Raw genomic sequence first — 22,094 nt, 5'->3', positions numbered from 1 at the left:
TATATAATATATTTGTCAAATATTTTGGGAATAACATCTGTTTTAGTTTAGTTTTTGAAAATTAACTTGGATTTTTTTGTTTTACATATTTTGTTACCATTAGTAAAAAAAACAAAAAATCTTATTTTAAATATTTTAAAAAAAAATTTAAATGCACTTAATCAATGCGCAGTTAGAAAGTTTTTATTTTTAAGGAAATATAAAACAAATTCACTAAATATGAAAAAAAAAATTAAAAAGACAAAAAAATTCTGAAAAAAAGTAATAAATAAATTAGTAAAAAATATGATTAAAATATTAAAAAAATTACTAAAGACAAAAAAAATATGAAAAAATAAAAATTCAAAAATAGTATTAGAGTTTTGTTTTTAGTCGATGTTATTGGAATTATAATGCTTATAAATAAATAAATAAATAAAATAACATAAAAAATGAATATCTCCATAATTTGTCACAAAAAATGACCAAAGAGTCCTTTAAAGAAAGGGGAAATATCACATTAGTAAGGCGAAGAAAAAATAATTATAAATTACCATTGGGGATGTAATAACCCCAGATAGTGGTGCTATACTGCATATAGGCACATAAGTCAATAAAATAATCAAATATTACTTTTTATCTCCTAATAAAGTTTTTTTTTTTTTAATAGGGTTACAAACGTCAACTTATAAGTTACTTATTTGGATACACCTGCCGAGTAAGAAATAAATAAATAAAAGGATTAAAAAAATAAAAAATAAATAAAAAGAAAAAAGAAACGAAAAAAAAGTCAAAACATTTGTCTGGACCGCGAAGTTTTTAGATTGGATTCTCACTGAGCCACCCTCACCACCATTTATGACTTTGAATTGAATTTTTATTTTTTAAATTAACAAAAAAAATAAAAATAAAAATAAATGAGATAAGTGGCATTTCATTACTCTCTCTCTCTCTCTCTAGCTTTTGGTTAAATCTGAAAGATTCAAAGTCAATTGTATTGGTGGAGTACATGCAAGACGGACACTTGGATGTAAATGTTTCATTTTATAATAGAACCCCTCATACTTGGGTAAATTTAATTTGTTACCCGAATTTATTTTTTTTTTTTCAATTGACCCCTGAGATCACTAGATTCTTCATCGAGTTCATTTTGAATTTGTTGTAAAAATTGCTTCCACTCCAAATTTACTTCAATGAAAGGCAGGATTGGAAAATTCTGTCAATTCTAAATCTTACCTTATTATTAGAGAAAATTTAATAAGAGAAAATTAAAGGGTTTATTTTTTATAATTTAAAAGGTGAGTAAAAAAAGCAAAACTTCTTCTCAGCCACAGGAATACGAAAATGGTCACAAGAAAGCCAACCCCATATCACTTACTTATTCTTGGACTTTGCCAAACACTATTCAATGCATTGTGCTAAACACTATACAACTATCCATTTATTAGGTTAGAAGCAAGTCATGAACTATTTGTAGCAAGTATAGGGTGGGGTTGGATAGAGCTTAGGATTACTAGTAAATGTTTTATTGTGTTTTCAGTTTCTGCTTCTTTTTTTTCTTTTTTTTAAAATTTTTGTCTTGTGTTTTCATTTTTGTTTTTAATTTCTGTCTTGTGTTTTCAAAAACAAGTAATTAAAATTTCGAAAACACACATCTTTTGCAAAAACAACTTTTAAATTTTGCAAAACAATTTTTTGATGTTAAAAAGTGAGTTATTTCTAGAAAATAGGCTTCAAAAATAGTTCACAAAACAAGTTTTCTAAATTGTTGGTAAATTAAAATAGGAAAGAAAAAAAAAAGGCATTTAGATATCGAAGCAACTAAAATTCCTTTTTCCCTCCTTTTTTTTTTCTTGTCAAAGGTTTAACAAAAATTATAGGGCAAATTGCACTCGTAGCCCTTATCATTTATGTCTTATGTCAATTTAATCCTTATAATAACTGAAATCAAATGGACTATTTTGTCCTTGATTTTTGTTCAATTTCTTCACGGATGTTATCAATTAGATTAAATTGAAGTAGTTTGAAAAATTAAAGAGAGAAATTGATACAATGTAAACTCCTAAGCACAAAATCGACAAAAAAGACAAACTACAGGGGGTATAGGTATATTTTGTCCAACATTGTTGTGACCTTTCTAAAAATAAGGGGTAACATTGAAAATAATCTGAAGTCCAGGGCAATAGTATAAAAACTTGAAATATGGCAAACAAGGAAGTAATAAACAAATGACAACAACAGTTGGGGCACAACTGATAAAATACCGATGGTGCGACATGCACCGATTAATGTACATACTAGTATATCAATTAGTGTTATGTCATTATTACTGATCCCACCTATTATACAAATTACAAATATCTAAAACTTCTAAAATTATGTCACATCATTTATTAGTATATTACTTAGTACATTAATTGATACATATAGTATTATTCATAAAATACACTCCATTTTATAAATGTTAATTAATGAGGGAAACTTGGTCAATTTAGTACAACTGCTTAAACAAATTCATTGTTCCAAGTTCCAAACCAATCTTTCAAAACCATCTCTATCACTAGTGTGGATAACAACAGGCATTTTCATGCAAGAAGTTTCTTATCTTTTCTTTTCCCCACATACCACCGTCAATATATATATACACTTTTTCAATGAAAAAATATTGATATATGAACCTATATATATATATATACCCATGACTCCATGAGCTCTCTCTTGTATCCAAAATGGAAACTCTCAAAATCACAAAAAAGCACCACAAACATCTCAACAACCCCTTCCCTTCAAATCCAAGATCTCTCCCTTGTATTCAAGGAACTCTATCCTTCAATCCCCCAACACTCCCTTCACAAAAAATCTTTTGCATTGGGAAGAATTTTCAGTTAACTTGGCAATCCAAGAATGGTGGGTCTCTCTCAATTTCTCATCAATCTCAGCCCAACAGACCCATATGGTCTACCATCCCTGGACAAGCCTTTGTCTCTGCAGCATTAGCTGAAACAGAGGTTGAAGAAAGCAGGGGATCATTTGTTATCACAGACAAATATGTTCATTTGGTATGTAATCATCAAACTGTCGAAGATATAAAGGTGATTAACCAATCTGATCACAGCCTAGAGGGAGAAGACAATGATTTGTCATCTGGGTATGATAAAAAAACAAATCCAAATGATACCCAATTCCCTGTATTGTTAATTACAGGTAGAATTTTCAGTGTTAACAGAGTGAAAAAGAAAATTCAAAATTCTGGAATCTATGAGGAGTCAGAGGTTTTGGAAGATGAACCTTTTGTTTCTGCAAGGTATTGGGTTTTCTTTGATCAAAAGACCAGTAATCAAATTGGGTTTGAAGTGAAGCTTGGAAAACCCAATTTTGAATCACAACAAAGCATTTCACCAAGAAGTCATGGAACTCACCAGGGCTTTTCGCGGAGGCTGAGCCAGTTTAGGAGGCGTCAACTTGGTTGGTCTGGGCATCTTTTAAAGCGAACAGCTGTTGTAGCAGCTGCATCAACAAATCAAGAAAATGTGATAATGAATGGTGTTGAATGCGTGGAATTCAACAGGGTCTGTCTTACGTATTCAAGTGAAAAAAATGAGAGATTTTATGGTTTTGGAGAGCAGTTTTCTCACATGGATTTCAAAGGAAAAAGGGTTCCTATTTTTGTTCAAGAGCAGGGGATTGGAAGAGGAGATCAACCAATAACCTTTGCTGCTAACTTGGTTAGCTACAGGTAAGACTAAATTCTAGTCTTTGAATCACTAGCATTTAATTATTAATCACTAGGATTGTTGTACTTAGAAAAAGTTATCTAATGCAGGGCTGGCGGAGATTGGAGTACAACCTACGCTCCTTCACCATTCTATATAACATCGAAAATGAAATCTCTGTACCTTGAAGGATACAATTATTCAGTTTTCGATCTAACAAAACATGACAGAGTTCAGATACAGGTAACACTTGGATGTTTTTACTTCTTTTTTCTACCACTTTGGAGTTAAATCAGCTGATGAAAATCAAGCACCGAATTTTCAGATGATTATAACGAAAAGCAAACCAATACATGATTAAAAAAATAGACTCAATTAAAAAAAAAGGACATTTTACGAAAAGGAAAAATGGGTAGGTGAAATCTAACTTTTTGACTGCCCTTAACAATGGAGGCGCGCCCACACATCACATGGTATAGGCCCCACTCTATTGTGAGAGGCAGTGAAAAAGGTTAATGTCTGCAATATTTTCCCATTTAAATTGCATAGTATCAGTTTCTCATTTTCATTGTTTTGGGTATGTTTGCAGATGCATGGAGATTCTATTCAAGGTAGGATATTGCATGGGAATTCACCTTTGGAGTTTATTGAACAATTCACAGAAGTCATCGGAAGACCACCAGAGCTTCCTGAGTGGATTATATCTGGTGCCGTGGTTGGAATGCAGGGTGGCACAGATCTAGTACGAGATGTTTGGGACAAACTACAGAACTACGATGTCCCCGTTTCAGCATTCTGGTTACAGGTAATGCATGTACCTACATGAAAATATATGAAATAACACTATCAATGACATGCAAATTCTTTCTCTCTATTTTATGTACTGATTCAGAAAAAAGTTTAGAAAACCTTTATACTGTCTATTTTAAGCCATATAAGTCTCAACTTCCTCCCAGGGAAAAAAAATGTAAAATAAATTCAGGAACCTGATTTGTTTCCATATCAAAACTAATGTCGAAATTGATATTAAAAGAAAAAATCTGCCTATGAAAATAACCATTAACCATATATACATAAAGGACAAAACATTAAAATTAAAGCAACAAGCATAATGCCTCACTCTATTGTAATTGTTATATGCAGGACTGGGTAGGTCAGAGGAACACAGTAATTGGATCACAGCTTTGGTGGAATTGGGAAGTAGATACAATGAGGTATTTTGGGTGGCAGCAACTAATTAGACATCTTAGTGCTCAGCATATTAAAGTGATGACATACTGCAACCCTTGCCTAGCTCTGGTGCTTATCTTCAACCCTACTAATGCTCTTCTAATTTTTTTTTTCTCGAAATTGTTATATTTGGGGACATATCAGTCAGCATATGATAAACGCGTTGATTGTTAATTTCTGACATGTACACTTGCTATGGCAGATGGATGAGAAGCCAAACAGAAGGAGAAACCTCTATGAGGAGGCAAAGGAGTTGGATATCTTAATCAAAGACAAGAATGGTGAACCATACATGGTTCCCAATACAGCTTTTGATGTGGGAATGTTGGATTTGACGCACCCGCACACGGCAAGTTGGTTCAAGCAAATTTTACAGGAAATGGTGGATGATGGTGTCAGAGGATGGATGGCTGATTTTGGTGAAGGCCTTCCTGTGGATGCCACCCTTTATTCAGGTTTGACATTCAGACTTCCTTTTTGAACTAGCAAGAATTCTACCAACATATGCCATATCTATGTTTCCTTGCAAGATAAAAATATGAGATTAATGGCCCAATAGGGCTTGCATAATCCCATTTCTGGTTGTGAAAAAATGGTCCAAACTAGTGATCCTGCACTTTGTGTGGTAACTAAGACCAATCCAGTGGTGTTAGTTATGCTGCAATAAGGCCTGGCATTAGATTATCTCTAGCATACCATCCAATGGTCAGAAATAATTGGTCCCACTTTATCCAACCCTAATCAAACATAGTAAAAGAAATCCTATCAAACAAATTGAGTCTCATAAATAGTATGTATAATCCAGTGAATTATCCCAAGGGATTACTAATTCCCTTTAATCCAATCCTGCAAACAAATATAGCATGTAAGATCACATCCAGACTTGCATGATGCATGTAGTAGAACAATACAACCTGCTTGAATTGTACCCATTTCCTACTTTCTCTATAAAGGAAATTTGTATAGAAGAATGAAATCATCCAAGAAGTCTTAATGTGCGAGGCTTCTAAATACTGAAAAGCAAAATATTGTCATCCCGCTACAAGCTGCTCATAGCTTGAGGCATCATGACTTTATTTTGTAATGTTTCCAAGACTCAAACATCAACATCTATCGAACTAGTTACACAGTTATAGTGCTTAGTTTTATATATCTTTGAACTTCACATGGATGTCAAAATTATCAAACTCATTCCTCAGACTTGAACGAAGATATAATGAGAGAAAGTACAGCAGCATAAAGAAAAGAGTTATTTCAGATCTAAAAGAAATAAAATTTTCTTCAACTTATCTTTCATTATTCACTACCCCAAGCAAACAAGAAGGACAATAAATATGCATGCGCGCACACACACACACACATGCAAAGTTCTTTTACTATTTCTCTAAACAATTGTACATGTACCAAAACTAATCAGGATGATTCTTTAGGTGAAGATCCCATCTCAGCCCATAACAGATATCCAGAATTATGGGCCAAAATAAACCGGGAATTTGTGGAAGAATGGAAAAGTAACTGTTCGGGTGAAGAGAGCGAAGACCCAGAAGAGGCCTTGGTTTTCTTCATGAGGGCTGGTTTCAGGGACAGCCCCAAATGGGGAATGCTATTCTGGGAAGGCGACCAAATGGTGAGTTGGCAGGCTAATGATGGGATAAAGAGTTCTGTTGTTGGCTTGTTGAGCAGCGGTATTTCGGGGTATGCTTTCAATCACAGCGATATCGGAGGCTACTGTGCTGTAAACTTACCTTTTTTCAAGTATCAAAGAAGTGAGGAATTGCTTCTGCGATGGATGGAACTTAATGCATTTACAACTGTCTTCCGCACCCATGAGGTAAGTCATTATCACCCCTAGCAATTAACAATTTTAGCTGCTTTGACATTGGAAACAACGGGCAGAGAAATGCCAACATAAAAAGATCATGATTAGTGCACAAAACTCCTACTTATAGTAGGGTATGGGAGAGATGGTAGATAGGTTGATTCTAGTGACTCAAGCCTGCACGATGGTGTTGGAGGCGAATAACACTTGCTATTGCTCCAGGTCATGACCTCTAGAATGTCTTCTAATATCACAATCATAATTTTTAATGGTCTATCTTATATTTTATATTACATGGACATGTCTAGAATGTAAGTATGTGTCTAAGATTATGAGTTTTTTAATACCCTATCCCAACAACACCAGGATGGCTCTGAATATCCAAATCTATATTCCTAGGGTAAAAAGGTGTTTTATAAAACATAGTGTTCAAAATAAGCATTTCACTCATTTTGAAGCAACTATGTAAGGAAGGAACATAGTGAGAGTTTGATGTACAATTATGTAGTAATTTCAACTACCAGAGATGCTTGCTAGTTACACCTTACCAGAAAGGTTAGAAATATATCCTATACCCATTCGCATGCTACTTATCTAACAAGAGAACTTCTCACAGTTAGAAGAGTCCATGTAACATTCTTCATATGTCATATTAGGGACAGAAAGAAACATAAAAATACTAGCGGAGGATGTACCTTTAAAGATAGAATTTTGAATCTCCACAACCATCACTTCTTATGCTATCTCAAACACCAAAACAGTCTGAATTTCTTCTAGAACTAGTTGTGGTATTAATCTCTTAAATTCCAATTATCTGCAAAAGGGTTTTTTTTCCCCTTCTGTGAAGCCTGATATAAAGGCTTCATCATGGAAACTTATTCTTACATGAAATTTTCTTTAAGAAAAAACCATGACTTGCATTATTGCACTTTCCCTGATGCATGTCACGAGTTACATTTCGAAGCTAGCTTTAAAATTCATAAATAGATATTAATGTTACATGAACTCTTCTAAATGTATGAACTACCCGTTTTAGACACTTAACATTAGGGTAAGGATATGAAATAATGTGTTTGACATGTGTAGTTGGACAATAAGCCAACAAGCTTTTTTAGTAATTCGAATTTACGATAAAACCATGCATTAAACTCCCATATTATGCATGAAATTCTCTAACACCTTGTGAACACCATTTAACCTAGAAAATAAAATAAATATATTAACCCATGATTTCAATTTGAAATGCCATCCTTGAAGAGACCATCCTGTTTGATTCTACAAGTTTCTGATGTTAACATTTTCCTATCAGGGAAATAAACCAGCCAGCAACAGCCAGTTTTACTCAAACCACAAGACTTTATCACATTTTGCACGGCTTGCAAAAGTGTATAAAGCTTGGAAGTTTTACAGGATCCAGCTTGTTAAGGTGAGACAGAATTTCGTAGACATTCTTTGCATGAATTATTGAATAACGTTGCAGTTGCACTGATGAATCTAAGACCATGTGTTTGTTTTTTAAAACAGGAAGCTTCTCAGAAAGGCTTGCCTGTTTGTCGCCACCTATTCCTTCATTACCCAGATGACGAACATGTGCATAGCTTGAGTTATGAGCAATTTTTGGTTGGTGAAGAGATATTAGTTGTGCCTGTTCTAGACAAAGGAAAAAAGAATGTGAAGGTGTATTTTCCTGTAGGAGAAAGTTGTTCTTGGAAACATATTTGGACAGGAAATCTATACACGAAACAAGGTTCTGAAGCTTGGGTAGAAGCTCCAATTGGCTATCCTGCCATTTTCGTCAAGGCTGACTCAGTCATTGGAGAGACCTTTCTAAAAAACCTAAGAGAATATGATATTTTGTAAAGATTTGAGATCTTGAAAAGTGTTTCTCATCCATCTCAAAACAACATTTTTTTTACTAACTACTAGGATAATCAATTCTTTTTGTTGATAACAGAATATGTTCATTGAAATATAATCCATTCAATGTTATTATTTCAGTTTTGGGGGTAAGCTGGCACCTCAGTATGCTTATATGCAACTTTTAGATCCTAGACATGGGCTTTCATTTCCAACACTAAATAGTTTTCCAACAACAATAAACTTAAACATATGAGGAAAATGGTTGTGACCTCACTAAACTTCAAGTAACATGCATAAAATTGAAGGAGTCATATCATGAATTCTTTTCACATACTCTTTACCTTGCACTAGATTAATATTGTTATCATATGATTACTTTTACTTTTATAACAGTCAAAGAACCATTAAGAGAACAGCAACACTTGTTTTCAGGATCTAAAGAAATACCTACTCCATGCAAAAGCAAAGAATGTTCTAGCATGCACTTCTGTTCTAATAACAATTAATTGGTATCTACAGTGATTACATCCTCCCATCATGATGTTGAAATGCTCTGACATTAAAATTTTATGTCTACATATGGGTAACTTTGCTGTGTTACATCTTCCAGGATAAGAATAAAAGGATACAGGAAAATCCTTCAGTTGAAGCGTAAAATATACGATTTTAACACTTTGGCCTTCCTTTCCTCATTAATATATAGGTATTATCTTAATTATGAATAATTCATATGGAACTGATAGCCAATGGAGTTGTTGAAATGCTAGTAGAAGGTAGGGATTTCAGCAAAAACTTCAGGGAAAATATAAAGAAGGTTAAAAGAGTGAAAATGAGTACAGAAATGCATGTTATACATTTGAAGCAAATGAATCTAAAGCAGTTATCTCGTGAATAATTAGAAAAAATGTTGAATGACTTCAATATTTATAAATAATAGAATATCTGACAATACAACTCAAGCTAAGTCAGCAAGAGGCAAGACTTAAATAATTTCAGAGACTATATGACCCTCATTTCTACAATAATTCCCATAGTATACTTATCACTTCACAGACTACCCTCATTTGTACATTAATTCCCATAGTAATAATACCTTAATACTCTTCGCCTAGCATATCCAGCACTTCCCTAGAATAATTGTTTAGAAAGACTAACACTTTGGGTTAATGGATGTGTAGTAAATTCCACTTCCAAAATGTTTGTAGGAATCATTGACTCACACATCAACTTCTAATATGGAATATTTAATAACCATTATTAGCAAATGCGCTAACTCCTGTAAGTAGAGATAATGAGCATCATAAACTTTTTTCCTTAGTTTCCCAACAAGTTCAATAAATACATCAAGCCCAAACAATTCAAAGCCTACTTTCAACAAGAGAATATTTTTTGTTGTTCATGATCTAGTTCGCATAGCAAATAGGAATTTCCAATGACAACATTGTTAGGAAAATGAGTATGAGTATTACCCCCTTTCATCATTTTTGTGGCAATTTCATTCCATTGAGTCTGTACTTCATATTCTTTTAGCTTAATTGAGTTCATGAGAAAATTTCGTAGTTGAAGATTCAACATTGAGACTCTGAGATAAAGTGGTGATTAAAAGAAGAAGACAGACTTGATGCGGAAGGTAAATCAAGCATTGCATTATCAGGGGGATCAAACAATTGGGTAAAATTTTATCCAACTTTAGTGCTGGAGGAAATAAGTTCGATAACTGGCTATTGAAAATTAAATCACCATTTCTCTTCATGGCATGTGACTGATTGATTCTTTGTTACTGCCATATTCTTCACCCTGTCAACATAAAGTAAAATAAATGGTTTCCATTCCCATTTCTTAGTATTTTGAGGAGATAATTTTTTCTATGACAAGGGTAGCTTCATCAAAGTATCATACCAACATTCTAATTAACATAGCAGAATGCACCTAATTCAACATAAAAAAAAATGATCCTCCTAAACGCGAATTTGAACCAATAGAAAACCCATTTAGACCTAACACTCGACAAGATGCTTCTTAATCATCAAATTATTGTGTAAATAGCTATACTAAATAAGAATTGTCTTTATATGATTTCAGCAGAATAATTTAAACAGAGTTCCTCGGAGAATGAACTCCAGGAAGGTAGAGTAGAATTTAATATGGTAAAATATGAAATGATAGTCAAAATGAATGAATAAGTTCAATAAAAGTAAATAAATAAATAAAAAGGTTTCTTCTTTTCATGCTTCCATAACTTTGTCAGCAGCAAAGATTCCATACTGTGAAGATAAACAACGCAGAAAGATTTCAAAGTTATGCTCCTAAATATTGAAGAGAAATCAATTTTTGGGATACTAAATAATTAGATTCAGTACAATCAATTTGATTGGTCAAACAAATTCCAACCACAAATACCCAACTTTCTCACTTGTGGGCATTCAACTGGAAAAAGGCATATATATATATGATTTGGTGCAGTAATGGGTTGTATTTTTCTGTTTTCAATAAATATGAAATTCATGACAGCTAAAACTAGAACAAGCAAATTTGCAGAAGAAAGACGGCATTATTGAAGAGAGCATATTACCTTGATGAAGAGTTGAATGCATTTGAGAGAAGAGTGATTGAAATGGGTTTTGGAGAATCATCAAGACATGAAGTGAACTTTGAGTGGGTAGCTTTTAAAATTTCAATTTTTTCAAAAGAGCATGTTGACTTCTCAACTGATTCCGGATACTTTGTAGGATATTCTCTGTCTAAATTATTTAAGGAAAATTTTGAGTGCCCTAATTTCTGTGGCTCAAATGATTTAAATTTGTTAAAATGATGTCGTTTTGACAATTTTGATATTGTTTTGTACTCAAAACGACGTTGTTTTGACAAATTTAAGCCATTTGAGCCACAAAAATTAGGACCCTCTATCATTGTTGATTATTTAATAACAAATGTTGCATTTGGGGGCTTTTTCGAAGGGCTTTTCGCATATTAAAATTAATTTACTATCTTAATTTTTAAATTAGGCTTACTTTGGACGGAAATTTTAAATTAGGTTAAAGTGCTATTAAAAATTACGTTTTCATTGTTTGGAGCTGAAAATATGATGAATAGTGAAAGCGTTATTACAAACCACGCTTTTAATTAAAAAAGCGTTGTTACAAACCACGCTTTTAACATAAATTTTTTTTTTTCAAAAAACATAGTTAGAAAGAACGCTTTTAAGCAAAAAAAAAATTCTATAGAAAACACGGTTCCAAACCATGTTTTTACTGTGCTTATAATTAAATTTTGTTTTCTGAAGAAAATGTGGTTACAAATCACAATTTATTTCAAAAAAATTTTAATATATATTAAAATGTGATCAAAACAAGACTTGAGTTTCTGTAGCTCAGATGGTAGTGCAATTGTTATGCTTGGCAAAGGTGCGGGTTCAATCCACCCTAATTCCTTTTTCTTTTTTCTTTTTTTTCACTTTATACTTTATATATTTATTATGTAATTTTTTTATCAAAAAAAAGTAAACATTTGTTTGGTTAACTAAATTTTTTTTATATAAGATACATTTTTTTTCAAAATGTCAACATAATTGTTTAAAAAGTATTCAGTGTATTTGGCTTGAGTTTTTTGAATTTAGTTATTTGAAAACTGAGTTTTTTGATTTTCATATTTTTTTTTTTTGTTTTTAGTGAATATTTTTAAAATTTTAAACATTTTTTTTTTTACTTTTTTAGATATACCTTAGTTAGATGTATCTAAAAAGTAAAAAATTTGTAAAAAAATATTTTAAAAAATTAATAAATACATAAAAAATACAAAAAAATGTACTGAAAAAATATTTTTGTATTTTTAGTATTTTTTTAGCAAATAACTAAATCCAAAAAACTCAAACCAAATACACTGAATACTTTTTAAACAATTATGTTGACATTTTGAAAAAAATTGTATTTTATAGAAAAAAAATTTAGTTAACCAAACAAATGTTTTACTTTTTTTTGAGAAAAAAATTACATAATAAATATATAAAGTATAGAGTAGGGGTGGGCACGGGTCGGTTACGGCCACAAAACCTTCAATCCGCTATCCGTCCGCCAATTCGGCGAATGTGGATTGAGCGGATTGGCGGTTTGGCGGATGGATGCGAATCGATTTAGCGGTTTAAAATTTTATAAATTTTCAACATAATTCAACTTGTTCACTTCCTCAATAAAAAAAAAAGAAGAGAAAGTATTACAGTCAATAACTTAAAAAATATTACAATTACTGCATGCCTCTGTGACGCCCCAAAAAAAAAAATTTTTTTTTGAAACGTCATAAGATTTTAATTAACAATAACTTGCTAGATAAAGTTTTAACTACTAATTAGGAACTTTTAAGTTCTTACAAAGCCAAAGTCCAACGACAGAATAAAACTACAAGTTCACACACAACGTCACAACATAGTTTAATCCTAATACAAGGGATAACAGGATTTTATTCTGACAAAATATTGACTCTAAGTCATCCAAGGTTCGATATTGGCAGCAGCTCCAATTTCAGCCTCAGTCGCTTCTTCAACATAATCTGGCATGAAACGCCAGGGCAACAAGATATATGCCATGAGTTTTGCAACACAGTAAGAAAACGTAACCAACCTACCATTCTTTTTAAGAGACAAATAATAATATTCTAAACATGAGATAATAATATAATTATACACAGAAATTACAACCATTAGAATAGTTTCAGTAATTTTAATAATTTAGGTGACACTCGAAATCTCACCAAAGAGATTTAACTCACCAACCACTAAGCATGGCAACGGTTAATTTGAAACCCTCCCTTGGTCAAATATTTAAGTGTTACCAACCGTAACTACCAGGGATGCCCACGTCCGGAGTTATATACCCAAGTAGTGGCATCCGTGGTCTGCCCCAAGGAAACGGTCTGCCAGGGGTAAGCAACCTCCCTGTGTGCCACCTGCACATCCACCCTTATTCCAAAACCGAATACCGAAAAGGGTTCAAATAAGTCCCGTGCCATCTTAGAGTTTCGCAACACAATTTACGTGAGAATTCTCAAAACCAGGGCTCACCCTGAACAACCGGTGTTAACCGTCAACTCTTAATTCCGTACAGTCTTTAAACCAAGACTCACCCCGAACAACTGGTATTAACCGTCAATTATTAACTTTGTATATGTCGTTAATCATTTCAGTTAATTTTGATATTAATCACAAATAACTCCAAATTTTTAATCACAAGTAATGTTATACAACTCATTAAATTTCCCAATCATAAAATATTGCATGTGTCACACAATACTAAATAAAAGTACAGAATTTAAATAAACAATTTATTTAAACCATGGTATGAAATAATAACTTAGATACAAGAATTAAACCCTAAACACACACATGCACAAATTTTTGATTTACAAAATTAGACTAGCATAATATTAAAGTGGTGATTTTATTCTGTCCAGAAAATTTTCAAAGTATATATCTTGCAAATAAAATTATAAATACATTACTTATACAACTCTAAAATTCATATCAATCTACAGGATACTCAATAAACATGTTATGGTTATTTTTCAGAAAGCTTTACCCAAAAATAACTTATAAATAATTCTAAACAAATTCCAAGGGTGTTTATGACACAGATTTGTCACATTTCCTTATTTTAACTCCATGCTTAAATTTATAGATCAAACCCATAATCTAAGGATTTATTATGAAACTAGACTTCTCAAATTTCATCTTCTAGTCAGAAATTACCAGATTTGGCTTAGTATAGAATTTTAAATAAATTTTCAAATACATGGTAAAATCTGTCTCACAGTTTCAGATTCAGTTAGAAATTTGTATAAATTTGTAGAAAGCTCAAAAATTGTTTCCAAAAATTTATGAATAAACTAGACATCATTATCAACAACTTTGTAGAAGAAATCATCTCGAAATTCTGAGTATAAAATTGTCTAAAAATTCGGGTAACATGCTGGCAGATTCAAGACAGATTATTCTCAACACAGTTTCAGATTTAGTTAAAAATTTGTATAAATTCGTAGAAAGCTCAAAAATTGTTTCCAAAAATTCCTGGATAAACTAGACATCATTATCAACAACTTTGTATAAGAAATCATCTCAAAATTCTGAGTATAAAATTGTCTAAAAAATCGGGTAACATGCTGGCAGATTCAAGACAGAGTATTCTCAACACAGTTTTAGACAATGTATCAAATGTACATAATCTGAAAAATTTCAATTATAAAAAAAAATGAGAGGGTTGAGAGGGTTTTCTTACTTAGTAATAGAGTGACAAAATGGTTGAGAATTTTGGCTTCCTTAATCTCCTACTCTTCTTCCCCTCCTATCACTAAGCTTGGTTGCTTTGGGTATTTCTCTCTTCTTCTTCTTTTTTTTTTTCTTCTCCCGAATGCTTGCATGCACAAGGAAGGCTTGCATGCATATATATATATTGAAGACATCTCTCTCCCTTTCATTCTTTCCATTATTTTATTTTCTCAAAAACATTCCATTCCCTTTCTCCAAGTTCTAAGAATGACTTTCTCTAATTTTCATAAGTTCTTCCCTAAATTTTATAAAGGATGGTGGGTTTGGTAGAAACTATGGGTTGTTTGCCCATGGTTTGTTTGTTTGTATTATTATTATTATTTTTATTATTATTATTATTTTTTTTTTTTGTGTGGGTTTCTGAAAATTGACACACTAAGATTTTTAACAAAGGTATTTAGTAAGAATAGTTATTATATTGAATCATAATTAAAATAATTTATAAACAACAAATATTGAACACCCACAAAATTATTATTCTTAATAATGTCTTGTTAGTGATTGAATTGAGTCAATTTAAAATTAACTTTTACACTAATGTATAATTCAGATAGACTGTAGACAAAATTAATTAATAAATTTTCTTTAAAGAATAATTAAAAGATGGGTTTTCACAGCCTCATCCATAGAAAGAAAGTTTTAAACTTTAGAATATCACAATCACTGCATGCCTCATCCACATATTACAATCACAGAATGCCTCATCCACATAAAGTATTACAATCTGTGGTTCTTAAAAATATAAAAATAATTCAAACCACCAAAACCATGAACAGGGCACTAGCAGAGATTGTATATCTCTATATTGTTACATCTATATATGTTTTTGAAAACAAAAACCAACCAGCATATATCATATTTTCTATTTATTATTTTGAGAATTAGATTTAAAAACAAAAAAATATAAATAAATAATACGTTTATTTTTTTCAATTCAAAAAATATATTCAAGTTGAAAATTTTTTTTCAACAGAATATTTAAACTCTTTTTCAATCAAAAACACAAATAGAATATTTAAACAAATTGAAAATACAAAATCTTATAAATTACTAGGGGTGCTCGCGGTTTGGCGGTTCGGTTGCGGCCAAAGGAACCTCAAATCCGCCATCCGTCCGCCAAATTGGCGAATTGGAGAAAATCAATCCGCATCCATCTGCTTGTCATCACGCATCTGTCCAAAATGTGGCAGATCGGTTTGGTTCGGCAGATGGGTACAACTGCTGCTCACCCCTAGTATAGAGTGAAAAAAAAGAAAAAAAGAAAAAGAAAAAGGAGTTGGCGTGGATTGAACCCGTGCCTTTGCCAAACATAACAATTGCACTACCATTTGAGCTACAAAGAACTCAAGTCTTACTTTGATCACATTTTATATATTAAAATTTTTCTTAAGGAAATAATTCTGCACAGTGAAAGCGTCGTTTGGAACCACGTTTTCTTTAGAAAACAAAATTTAATTATAAGCACAGTAAAAGCGTGGTTTGGAACCACGTTTTCTGTAGAAATTTTTTTTTGCTTAAAAGCGTACTTTCTAACCACGTTTTTTGAAAAAAAAAATTATTTTAAAAGCGTGGTTTGTAACCACGCTTTTTTAATTAAAAGCGTGATTTGTAATAGCGCTTTCACTATTCATCACATTTTCGGCTCCAAACAGTGAAAACGTGATTTGTAATAGCGCTTTAGCCTAGTTTGGGAATTCCGTCCAAACTAGGCCTAGTTTGGGAATTAAGATAATAAATTGGCTTAATATGGGAAAAGCCCTCTTTTTCCAAATTAAGCCAAATTAACAACTTAATTCCCAAACTAGGCTTAGTTTGGACGGAATTCCCAAACTAGGCTAAAACGCTATTACAAACCACGCTTTCACTGTTCCTAGCACCCTCTCGCGAAAAATTTGTGAAATAGTAAAAGCGTGGTTACAAACCACGTTTTTAAAATTTTTTTTTTTTTTTTTCCATAAAACGTGGTTCCAAACCGCACTTTATAAATTTTTTTTGAGAAAACGTGGTTTGGAATTACGCTTTCAATGCAAACTCACTCTTCTCTCCTCTTTTTTTTCTCTCTCTCTCTCTCTCTCTCTCTCTCTCTAACACATGTTATCTCACACACACACACACCAAACCAATATAATTTTTAATATATATAAATTTTATTTTATAAAATTAAGACCAATATTAATATATATATATATATAATAATAATTTATAATAGTAAATAATAATCAACTATATGAAATTAAGACCCATATTTTCAAATAATTTTTTTTTCTATTAATTTTTTTTTCAATTAATCTTTTTTTTCAATTAAATTTTTTTCAAATTTTTTTTCCCAATTAATTTTTTTAAATTTATTTTTTTTCAATTATAATATGTGTGATCCCATTGTCATAAATAATAAAAATAAATATAAATATTTTAGGCCTGAATAAACATATTTTTTATTTTATGTTTTTAAATTTTTTTAAACATTTTGTTCAAAGCAAACGCGTTTGTAATTTATGTTTTTCTAAAAATAAACAAAAACCAGTTTATAAAATTTTTGTAAACATAAACAAAAAACGTAAACGTTACCAAATGCTACCTTAGTGTTTAGGGATAAAATTTATTTATATTAGGGTTTAGGATTTATAGTTTAATTCTTAAAATTTATTTTTTTTTTTATAAAATTGAAGTTAAAATAAATTTTAAGAATTAAACTATAAATCCTAAACCCTAAAATAAAAATAAATAAATTTTAAGAATTAAACCCAAAATCCTAAAATAAAAAAAATAAATTTTAAGAATTAAACACTAAGGTAGCGTTTGGTAACGTTTACGTTTTTTGTTTAAGTTTACAAAAATTTTATAAACTGATTTTTGTTTATTTTTAGAAAAATATAAATTACAAACGCATTTGTTTTGAACAAAATGTTTAAAAAAATTTAAAAACATAAAATAAAAAATATATTTTTTTAGGCCTAAAATATTTATATTTATTTTTATTATTTATAACAATGGGATCACACATATTATAATTGAAAAAAAATTAATTTTAAAAAAAATTAATTGAAAAAAAAATTAATTGGGAAAAAAAATATTTGAAAAAAATTTAATTGAAATAAAGGATTAATTGAAAAAAAAAAGTTAATAGAAAAAAAAAATTAATTGAAAAAAAATTTAATTGAAAAAAAATTATTTGAAAATATTGGTCTTAATTTCACATAATTGATTATTATTTACTATTATAAATTATTATTATATATATATATATATATATTTAATATTAGTCTTAATTTTATAAAATAAAATTTATATATATTAAAAATTATATTGGTTTGGTGAGTGTGGTTTGGTGTGTGTGTGTGTGTGATAACATGTGTGAGAGAGAGAGAGAGAGAAAGAGAGAGAGAGAAAAGAGAAGAGAAGAGAAGAGTGAGTTTGCATTGAAAGCGTGGTTTCAAATCACGTTTTTTTAAAAAAATTTATAAATTGTGGTTTGGAATCACGTTTTATGAAGAAAAAAAAATTCTTTAAAAGCGTGGTTTGTAATCACGCTTTTACTATTTTACAAATTTTTCGCGGGAGGGTGATAGGATCAGTGAAAATGTGATTTATAATAGCGCTTTAGCCTAATTTGAGAATTCCGTCCAAACTAAGCCTAATTTAAGAATTAAGTTGCTAATTTGACTTAATTTGTGAAAAACCCCTATCATTTGCTACCCTTTTTGGAGTTGATTTTTAGACGTGATTATCTTTATCCACAAACAAAGAGGAAAAGAAATTCACTTGAGGGGGGGTTTGGTTCATAAATTTAGGACTCGTCTGGGAATAGGTTTTTTTAGTAACTTTTTGATTTTTTGTCTAAAATATGGTGTAAAAAAAATTAGTATATTTAGGATAGCTTTTTGATTTTTTACGAAAAGATATGCAAAAAGTAGAGAGAAAATGGAATCTTTGACTTTTTGGTATAGGTTGTTGGTTTTTAGTTTTTTTAGTAATTTTTTGACTTTTTAGCTAAAAAAGTCACTTGCCAAACGAGGCCTTAGTGTGAGATTTAGAAATACAAAAGGAAAAAAGAGATAGTTTATTTGGGAATAAGTTATTTTAGTTAATTTTTTTAAGCTATTTTAATTTAGTTAATAAAATTGTATTTAGGATTATAGTTGGCTTTTTTTTTTTTTGTAGTTAATTTGATGATTGTGAGAGAAAAAGTGAAATAATTACGGTTTGAATATGACATTTTATCTTATTAGTTATTTTAACCTATTTTGTCTTTATTGACTATTTTAGTCTCAAATCCAACTTTCCAAACACTCTCAAAATGTGAACGAAATACAGTTATATTTCACACATTTTTCATATAGTTTTTCTCTTTCCCTTTCTAAATTCCTACTAAAATTCATGGACTAAACACAACATTAGTCTATGTTAAGGATCAAAATGAGATAATCCCAAGGGTTTGGCATAGCAAATGAGGTTTGGAATTTGGGGAGTCAGCTTCCCTGAATATCTTAGGTTCGACTCCCCTTTCTAACAAAACTATTGGTACCACAGACTATAAGGAATAAATATGGGAAGACCAAACTTTGTTTAGTATGCGCAAACTGATCTAAGATACCCTTACATATCCACACAAAAAAAAATAAAATTAAATAAATAAATTGAGACCAGTTGAGTCAAATAATAAGACATTTTAAGTTTGGCTCGAAAATTTAACGCATTTCAAAATATACTTAAATTTGACTTGTTTACTTAACGAGTCAATCTTAAACGAGTTTTTAATGAGCCGAACACGAGTAACTTAAGTTGTTATAATGCATATAAACTTATCGAGTCGAGTAGTGAGTCGTTCAAATTTAATTTTAAAACTTAAATCAGCTTGCTTGGTTTCATTTTTCTAAAAGCACTTTCTAGAAAATTCTACTTTCTTATTTTTCGTTTTTTTTTTTGTTTTTATTGAATTTTTTTAATATTTTAAGCAATTTTTTTACTTTTTAGACACACCTAACATAAATACACCTAAAAAGTAAAAAAAATGTAAAAAAAATCTTTTAAAAATTCACTAAATACCAAAAATACAAAAAAAAAAATACAAGAATTCAGTACATTTTTTATATTTTTATGTATTTATTAATTTTTTAAAATATTTTTTTACAAATTTTTTACTTTTTAGATACATCTAAGTAAGGTGCATCTAAAAAAGTAAAAAAAATGTTTAAAATTTTAAAAATATTCACTAAAAACAAAAAAAATATGAAAATCAAAAAATTCAATTTTTAAAAAACTTAATTCAGAAAACTCAAACCAAACACATTAAATAAGTTTAAGATTGTGTTTAAGTTTAACTTATTTATATATCGAACTGCACTTATCATTTGAAAATAAATATGTAACTTGGGTAATTTGTGAAATAAATACATAACTCATATAATTTTCAAATGTCAAAGGAGTAAACTACACATGAAATAAAGTATTCTCTCCCCAAAAAATAACGAAAATATGTATACTTTGCACAATGTTATTTATTTATTTATTTACTTTTTTAGTGGAGTAATGGTGCTGCATCTCAATAGTGGTGTAACTGTTTTCTCAAAAAAAAAAATCGGTGTAACTGTGCATAGATGATGGGAAAATTCATTTGATTTAAATGTAAAAACATAATTACATAACATTTTAATATATGTTAAGAAAATAAATGATCACTTATCATAATAAATAAAGTTAATTTTAAGTGTTAAATTAAGTTATCAAAACCTCTAAATCCAAGTTATAGGAGAAACTTTTTGCTATATGTGACAATATATAATTCTACAATGCACTGATCAGTTTGATAATGGAGATGCTAACTCTCTCCTAATGTTAGTTGTTAGTCAGTGTAGGATCTATGTATGATTTTTAGTGTCCAACTGTCCCAATTCTAAAATCACAAAAAAATCGTCCTAGAATTTTAGAAAGTGTAATCCTTGGTGTCTCGAATTCACCTTGACTCAAATAGCTCGAATTTCTGTTCACCAGTCGCCCGGCCGGTCGTCAGGCAAAAAAGCTGACAACTGCGGTTGTCACCTTGTCGACCGCAACTGTCAACTTTTTTGCCGAACAACTGGTGAACAGAAATTCGAGCCAAGGTCAAACTCAAGATACGTAGCATTACTCTTTTAGGAATTCTTTTCACCTTTGTAGACCCGCTGCTCCAGAATGCCGGTCACCAAGATCAAAGCCGTCCATGGATCACGAGCTGGAGTTTTCCAATGAAAGAAATGCAAGAACATGACCTGCAACGTGACTTGGTTTGCCCGGGTGTGGAAGGTTCAGGCTCATGGATCGGGTTAATTGAAAGCTTCTTGTGTCAAGCAACAACACAAGTACTAAACTGTGCCAAGGCACTAAACAAGAGAGAAGAAACAGGGCAATGAACAAGGGGCAACAGAAAATCCCATATTTTTATACATTTTATTCGATTTTTAACACTTCAACATCTCTATCAAAGCAATAGTACAATCACTAAATTAACAAACGCTAGACAATTAAATTTCAACTTTATGACTTTTTGTCATGTAACATTGTATAACAAATAATTTCAACTTCTCCATTGGAGATTGTCTTGACTAATCAATTGAACCACAACACTGATCTATCATCATCTGTGAAGTCCTTCAATATGGATCACCCATCATCAACTACATCATCAATCAACAACCCCTGTAAAGTTGGTGAAGAGAAAGTAATAGTGGAAGGAGAGCAGCTGACAACTAAGATAGTAAAATGGATATCAACATAAGTAGCACTTGAATCTAGAATTTGTAGACAGATTTTCGTATGGCAAGGAAAAGTGAAAGAATTAGACGTTAGATTTCACTTTTTCTTTCAAATTCAAGATCCAAACATTATTAATTTTTGGGTTGAACTTGAAGGGCCTATACAGTCCACCACGAGTTCCGTTTTAATTATCCAAAACGTTAATTTTATAAAACTCTCAATGTGTAATATTCATGAAAAAAATTAATTCTATCCAATATTCGTAACTTTTTCATTGTATTGTATTTGCCACTGAAAAAAAAGACAACCGATATATTTTTGAAATAAACCATTCATTTTTTTAGAAAAAAATATTATAAAATAAAAATGTTACAATTATCAAATTAGCCTAAATTTTTTCATGAATATTATACATTGAGAGCTCTACAAAATAAACGATTCAGATCAT

At 30.7% G+C, this 22,094-nt stretch overlaps 1 protein-coding gene and 1 long non-coding RNA gene across 7 annotated transcripts; one reads left to right on the top strand and one right to left on the bottom strand.

The window, feature by feature from the left end:
* Positions 1-2,232: 2,232 nt before the first annotated feature.
* Positions 2,233-11,344, bottom strand: LOC114303305 (uncharacterized). Of its 6 annotated transcripts, none has more exons than XR_014329871.1 (5): positions 11,174-11,340; positions 10,342-10,865; positions 10,071-10,183; positions 4,328-4,510; positions 2,233-3,486 (listed from the first exon to the last, which is right to left on the bottom strand). It is a non-coding gene; the product is annotated as an uncharacterized LOC114303305 (long non-coding RNA). The 6 variants fall into 6 exon arrangements; XR_014329872.1 differs by having other exon boundaries at positions 10,342-10,398; positions 11,174-11,331; XR_014329870.1 differs by lacking the exon at positions 10,071-10,183 and having other exon boundaries at positions 11,174-11,336.
* LOC114303304 (uncharacterized) lies at positions 2,644-8,738 on the top strand. Its single transcript, XM_082869387.1, has 8 exons — positions 2,644-3,715; positions 3,803-3,935; positions 4,282-4,497; positions 4,836-4,991; positions 5,125-5,377; positions 6,353-6,753; positions 8,051-8,167; positions 8,266-8,738. The coding sequence occupies exons 1-8, from the start codon at positions 2,709-2,711 to the stop codon at positions 8,599-8,601; spliced, it is 2,619 nt and encodes an 872-aa protein (XP_082725513.1). The 5' UTR covers positions 2,644-2,708; the 3' UTR covers positions 8,602-8,738.
* Positions 11,345-22,094: the final 10,750 nt, after the last annotated feature.

This window comes from Camellia sinensis, chromosome 5 (genome assembly GCF_055761805.1).
Source record: "Camellia sinensis isolate YWXY chromosome 5, ASM5576180v1, whole genome shotgun sequence".
Taxonomy (NCBI): Eukaryota; Viridiplantae; Streptophyta; class Magnoliopsida; order Ericales; family Theaceae; genus Camellia; species Camellia sinensis.
Note: the sequence above shows the minus strand (reverse complement) of the source record. Positions and strands in the feature narration are given on the sequence as shown.

Coding starts and splice junctions, on each gene's coding strand:
- LOC114303304 (XM_082869387.1), top strand. CDS start 2,709: ATGGAAACTCTCAAAATCACAAAAAAGCACCACAAACATCTCAACAAC. Junction 3,716..3,802: donor GCTAACTTGGTTAGCTACAG/GTAAGACTAAAT, acceptor TATCTAATGCAG/GGCTGGCGGAGATTGGAGTA. Junction 4,992..5,124: donor GCAACCCTTGCCTAGCTCTG/GTGCTTATCTTC, acceptor TTGCTATGGCAG/ATGGATGAGAAGCCAAACAG.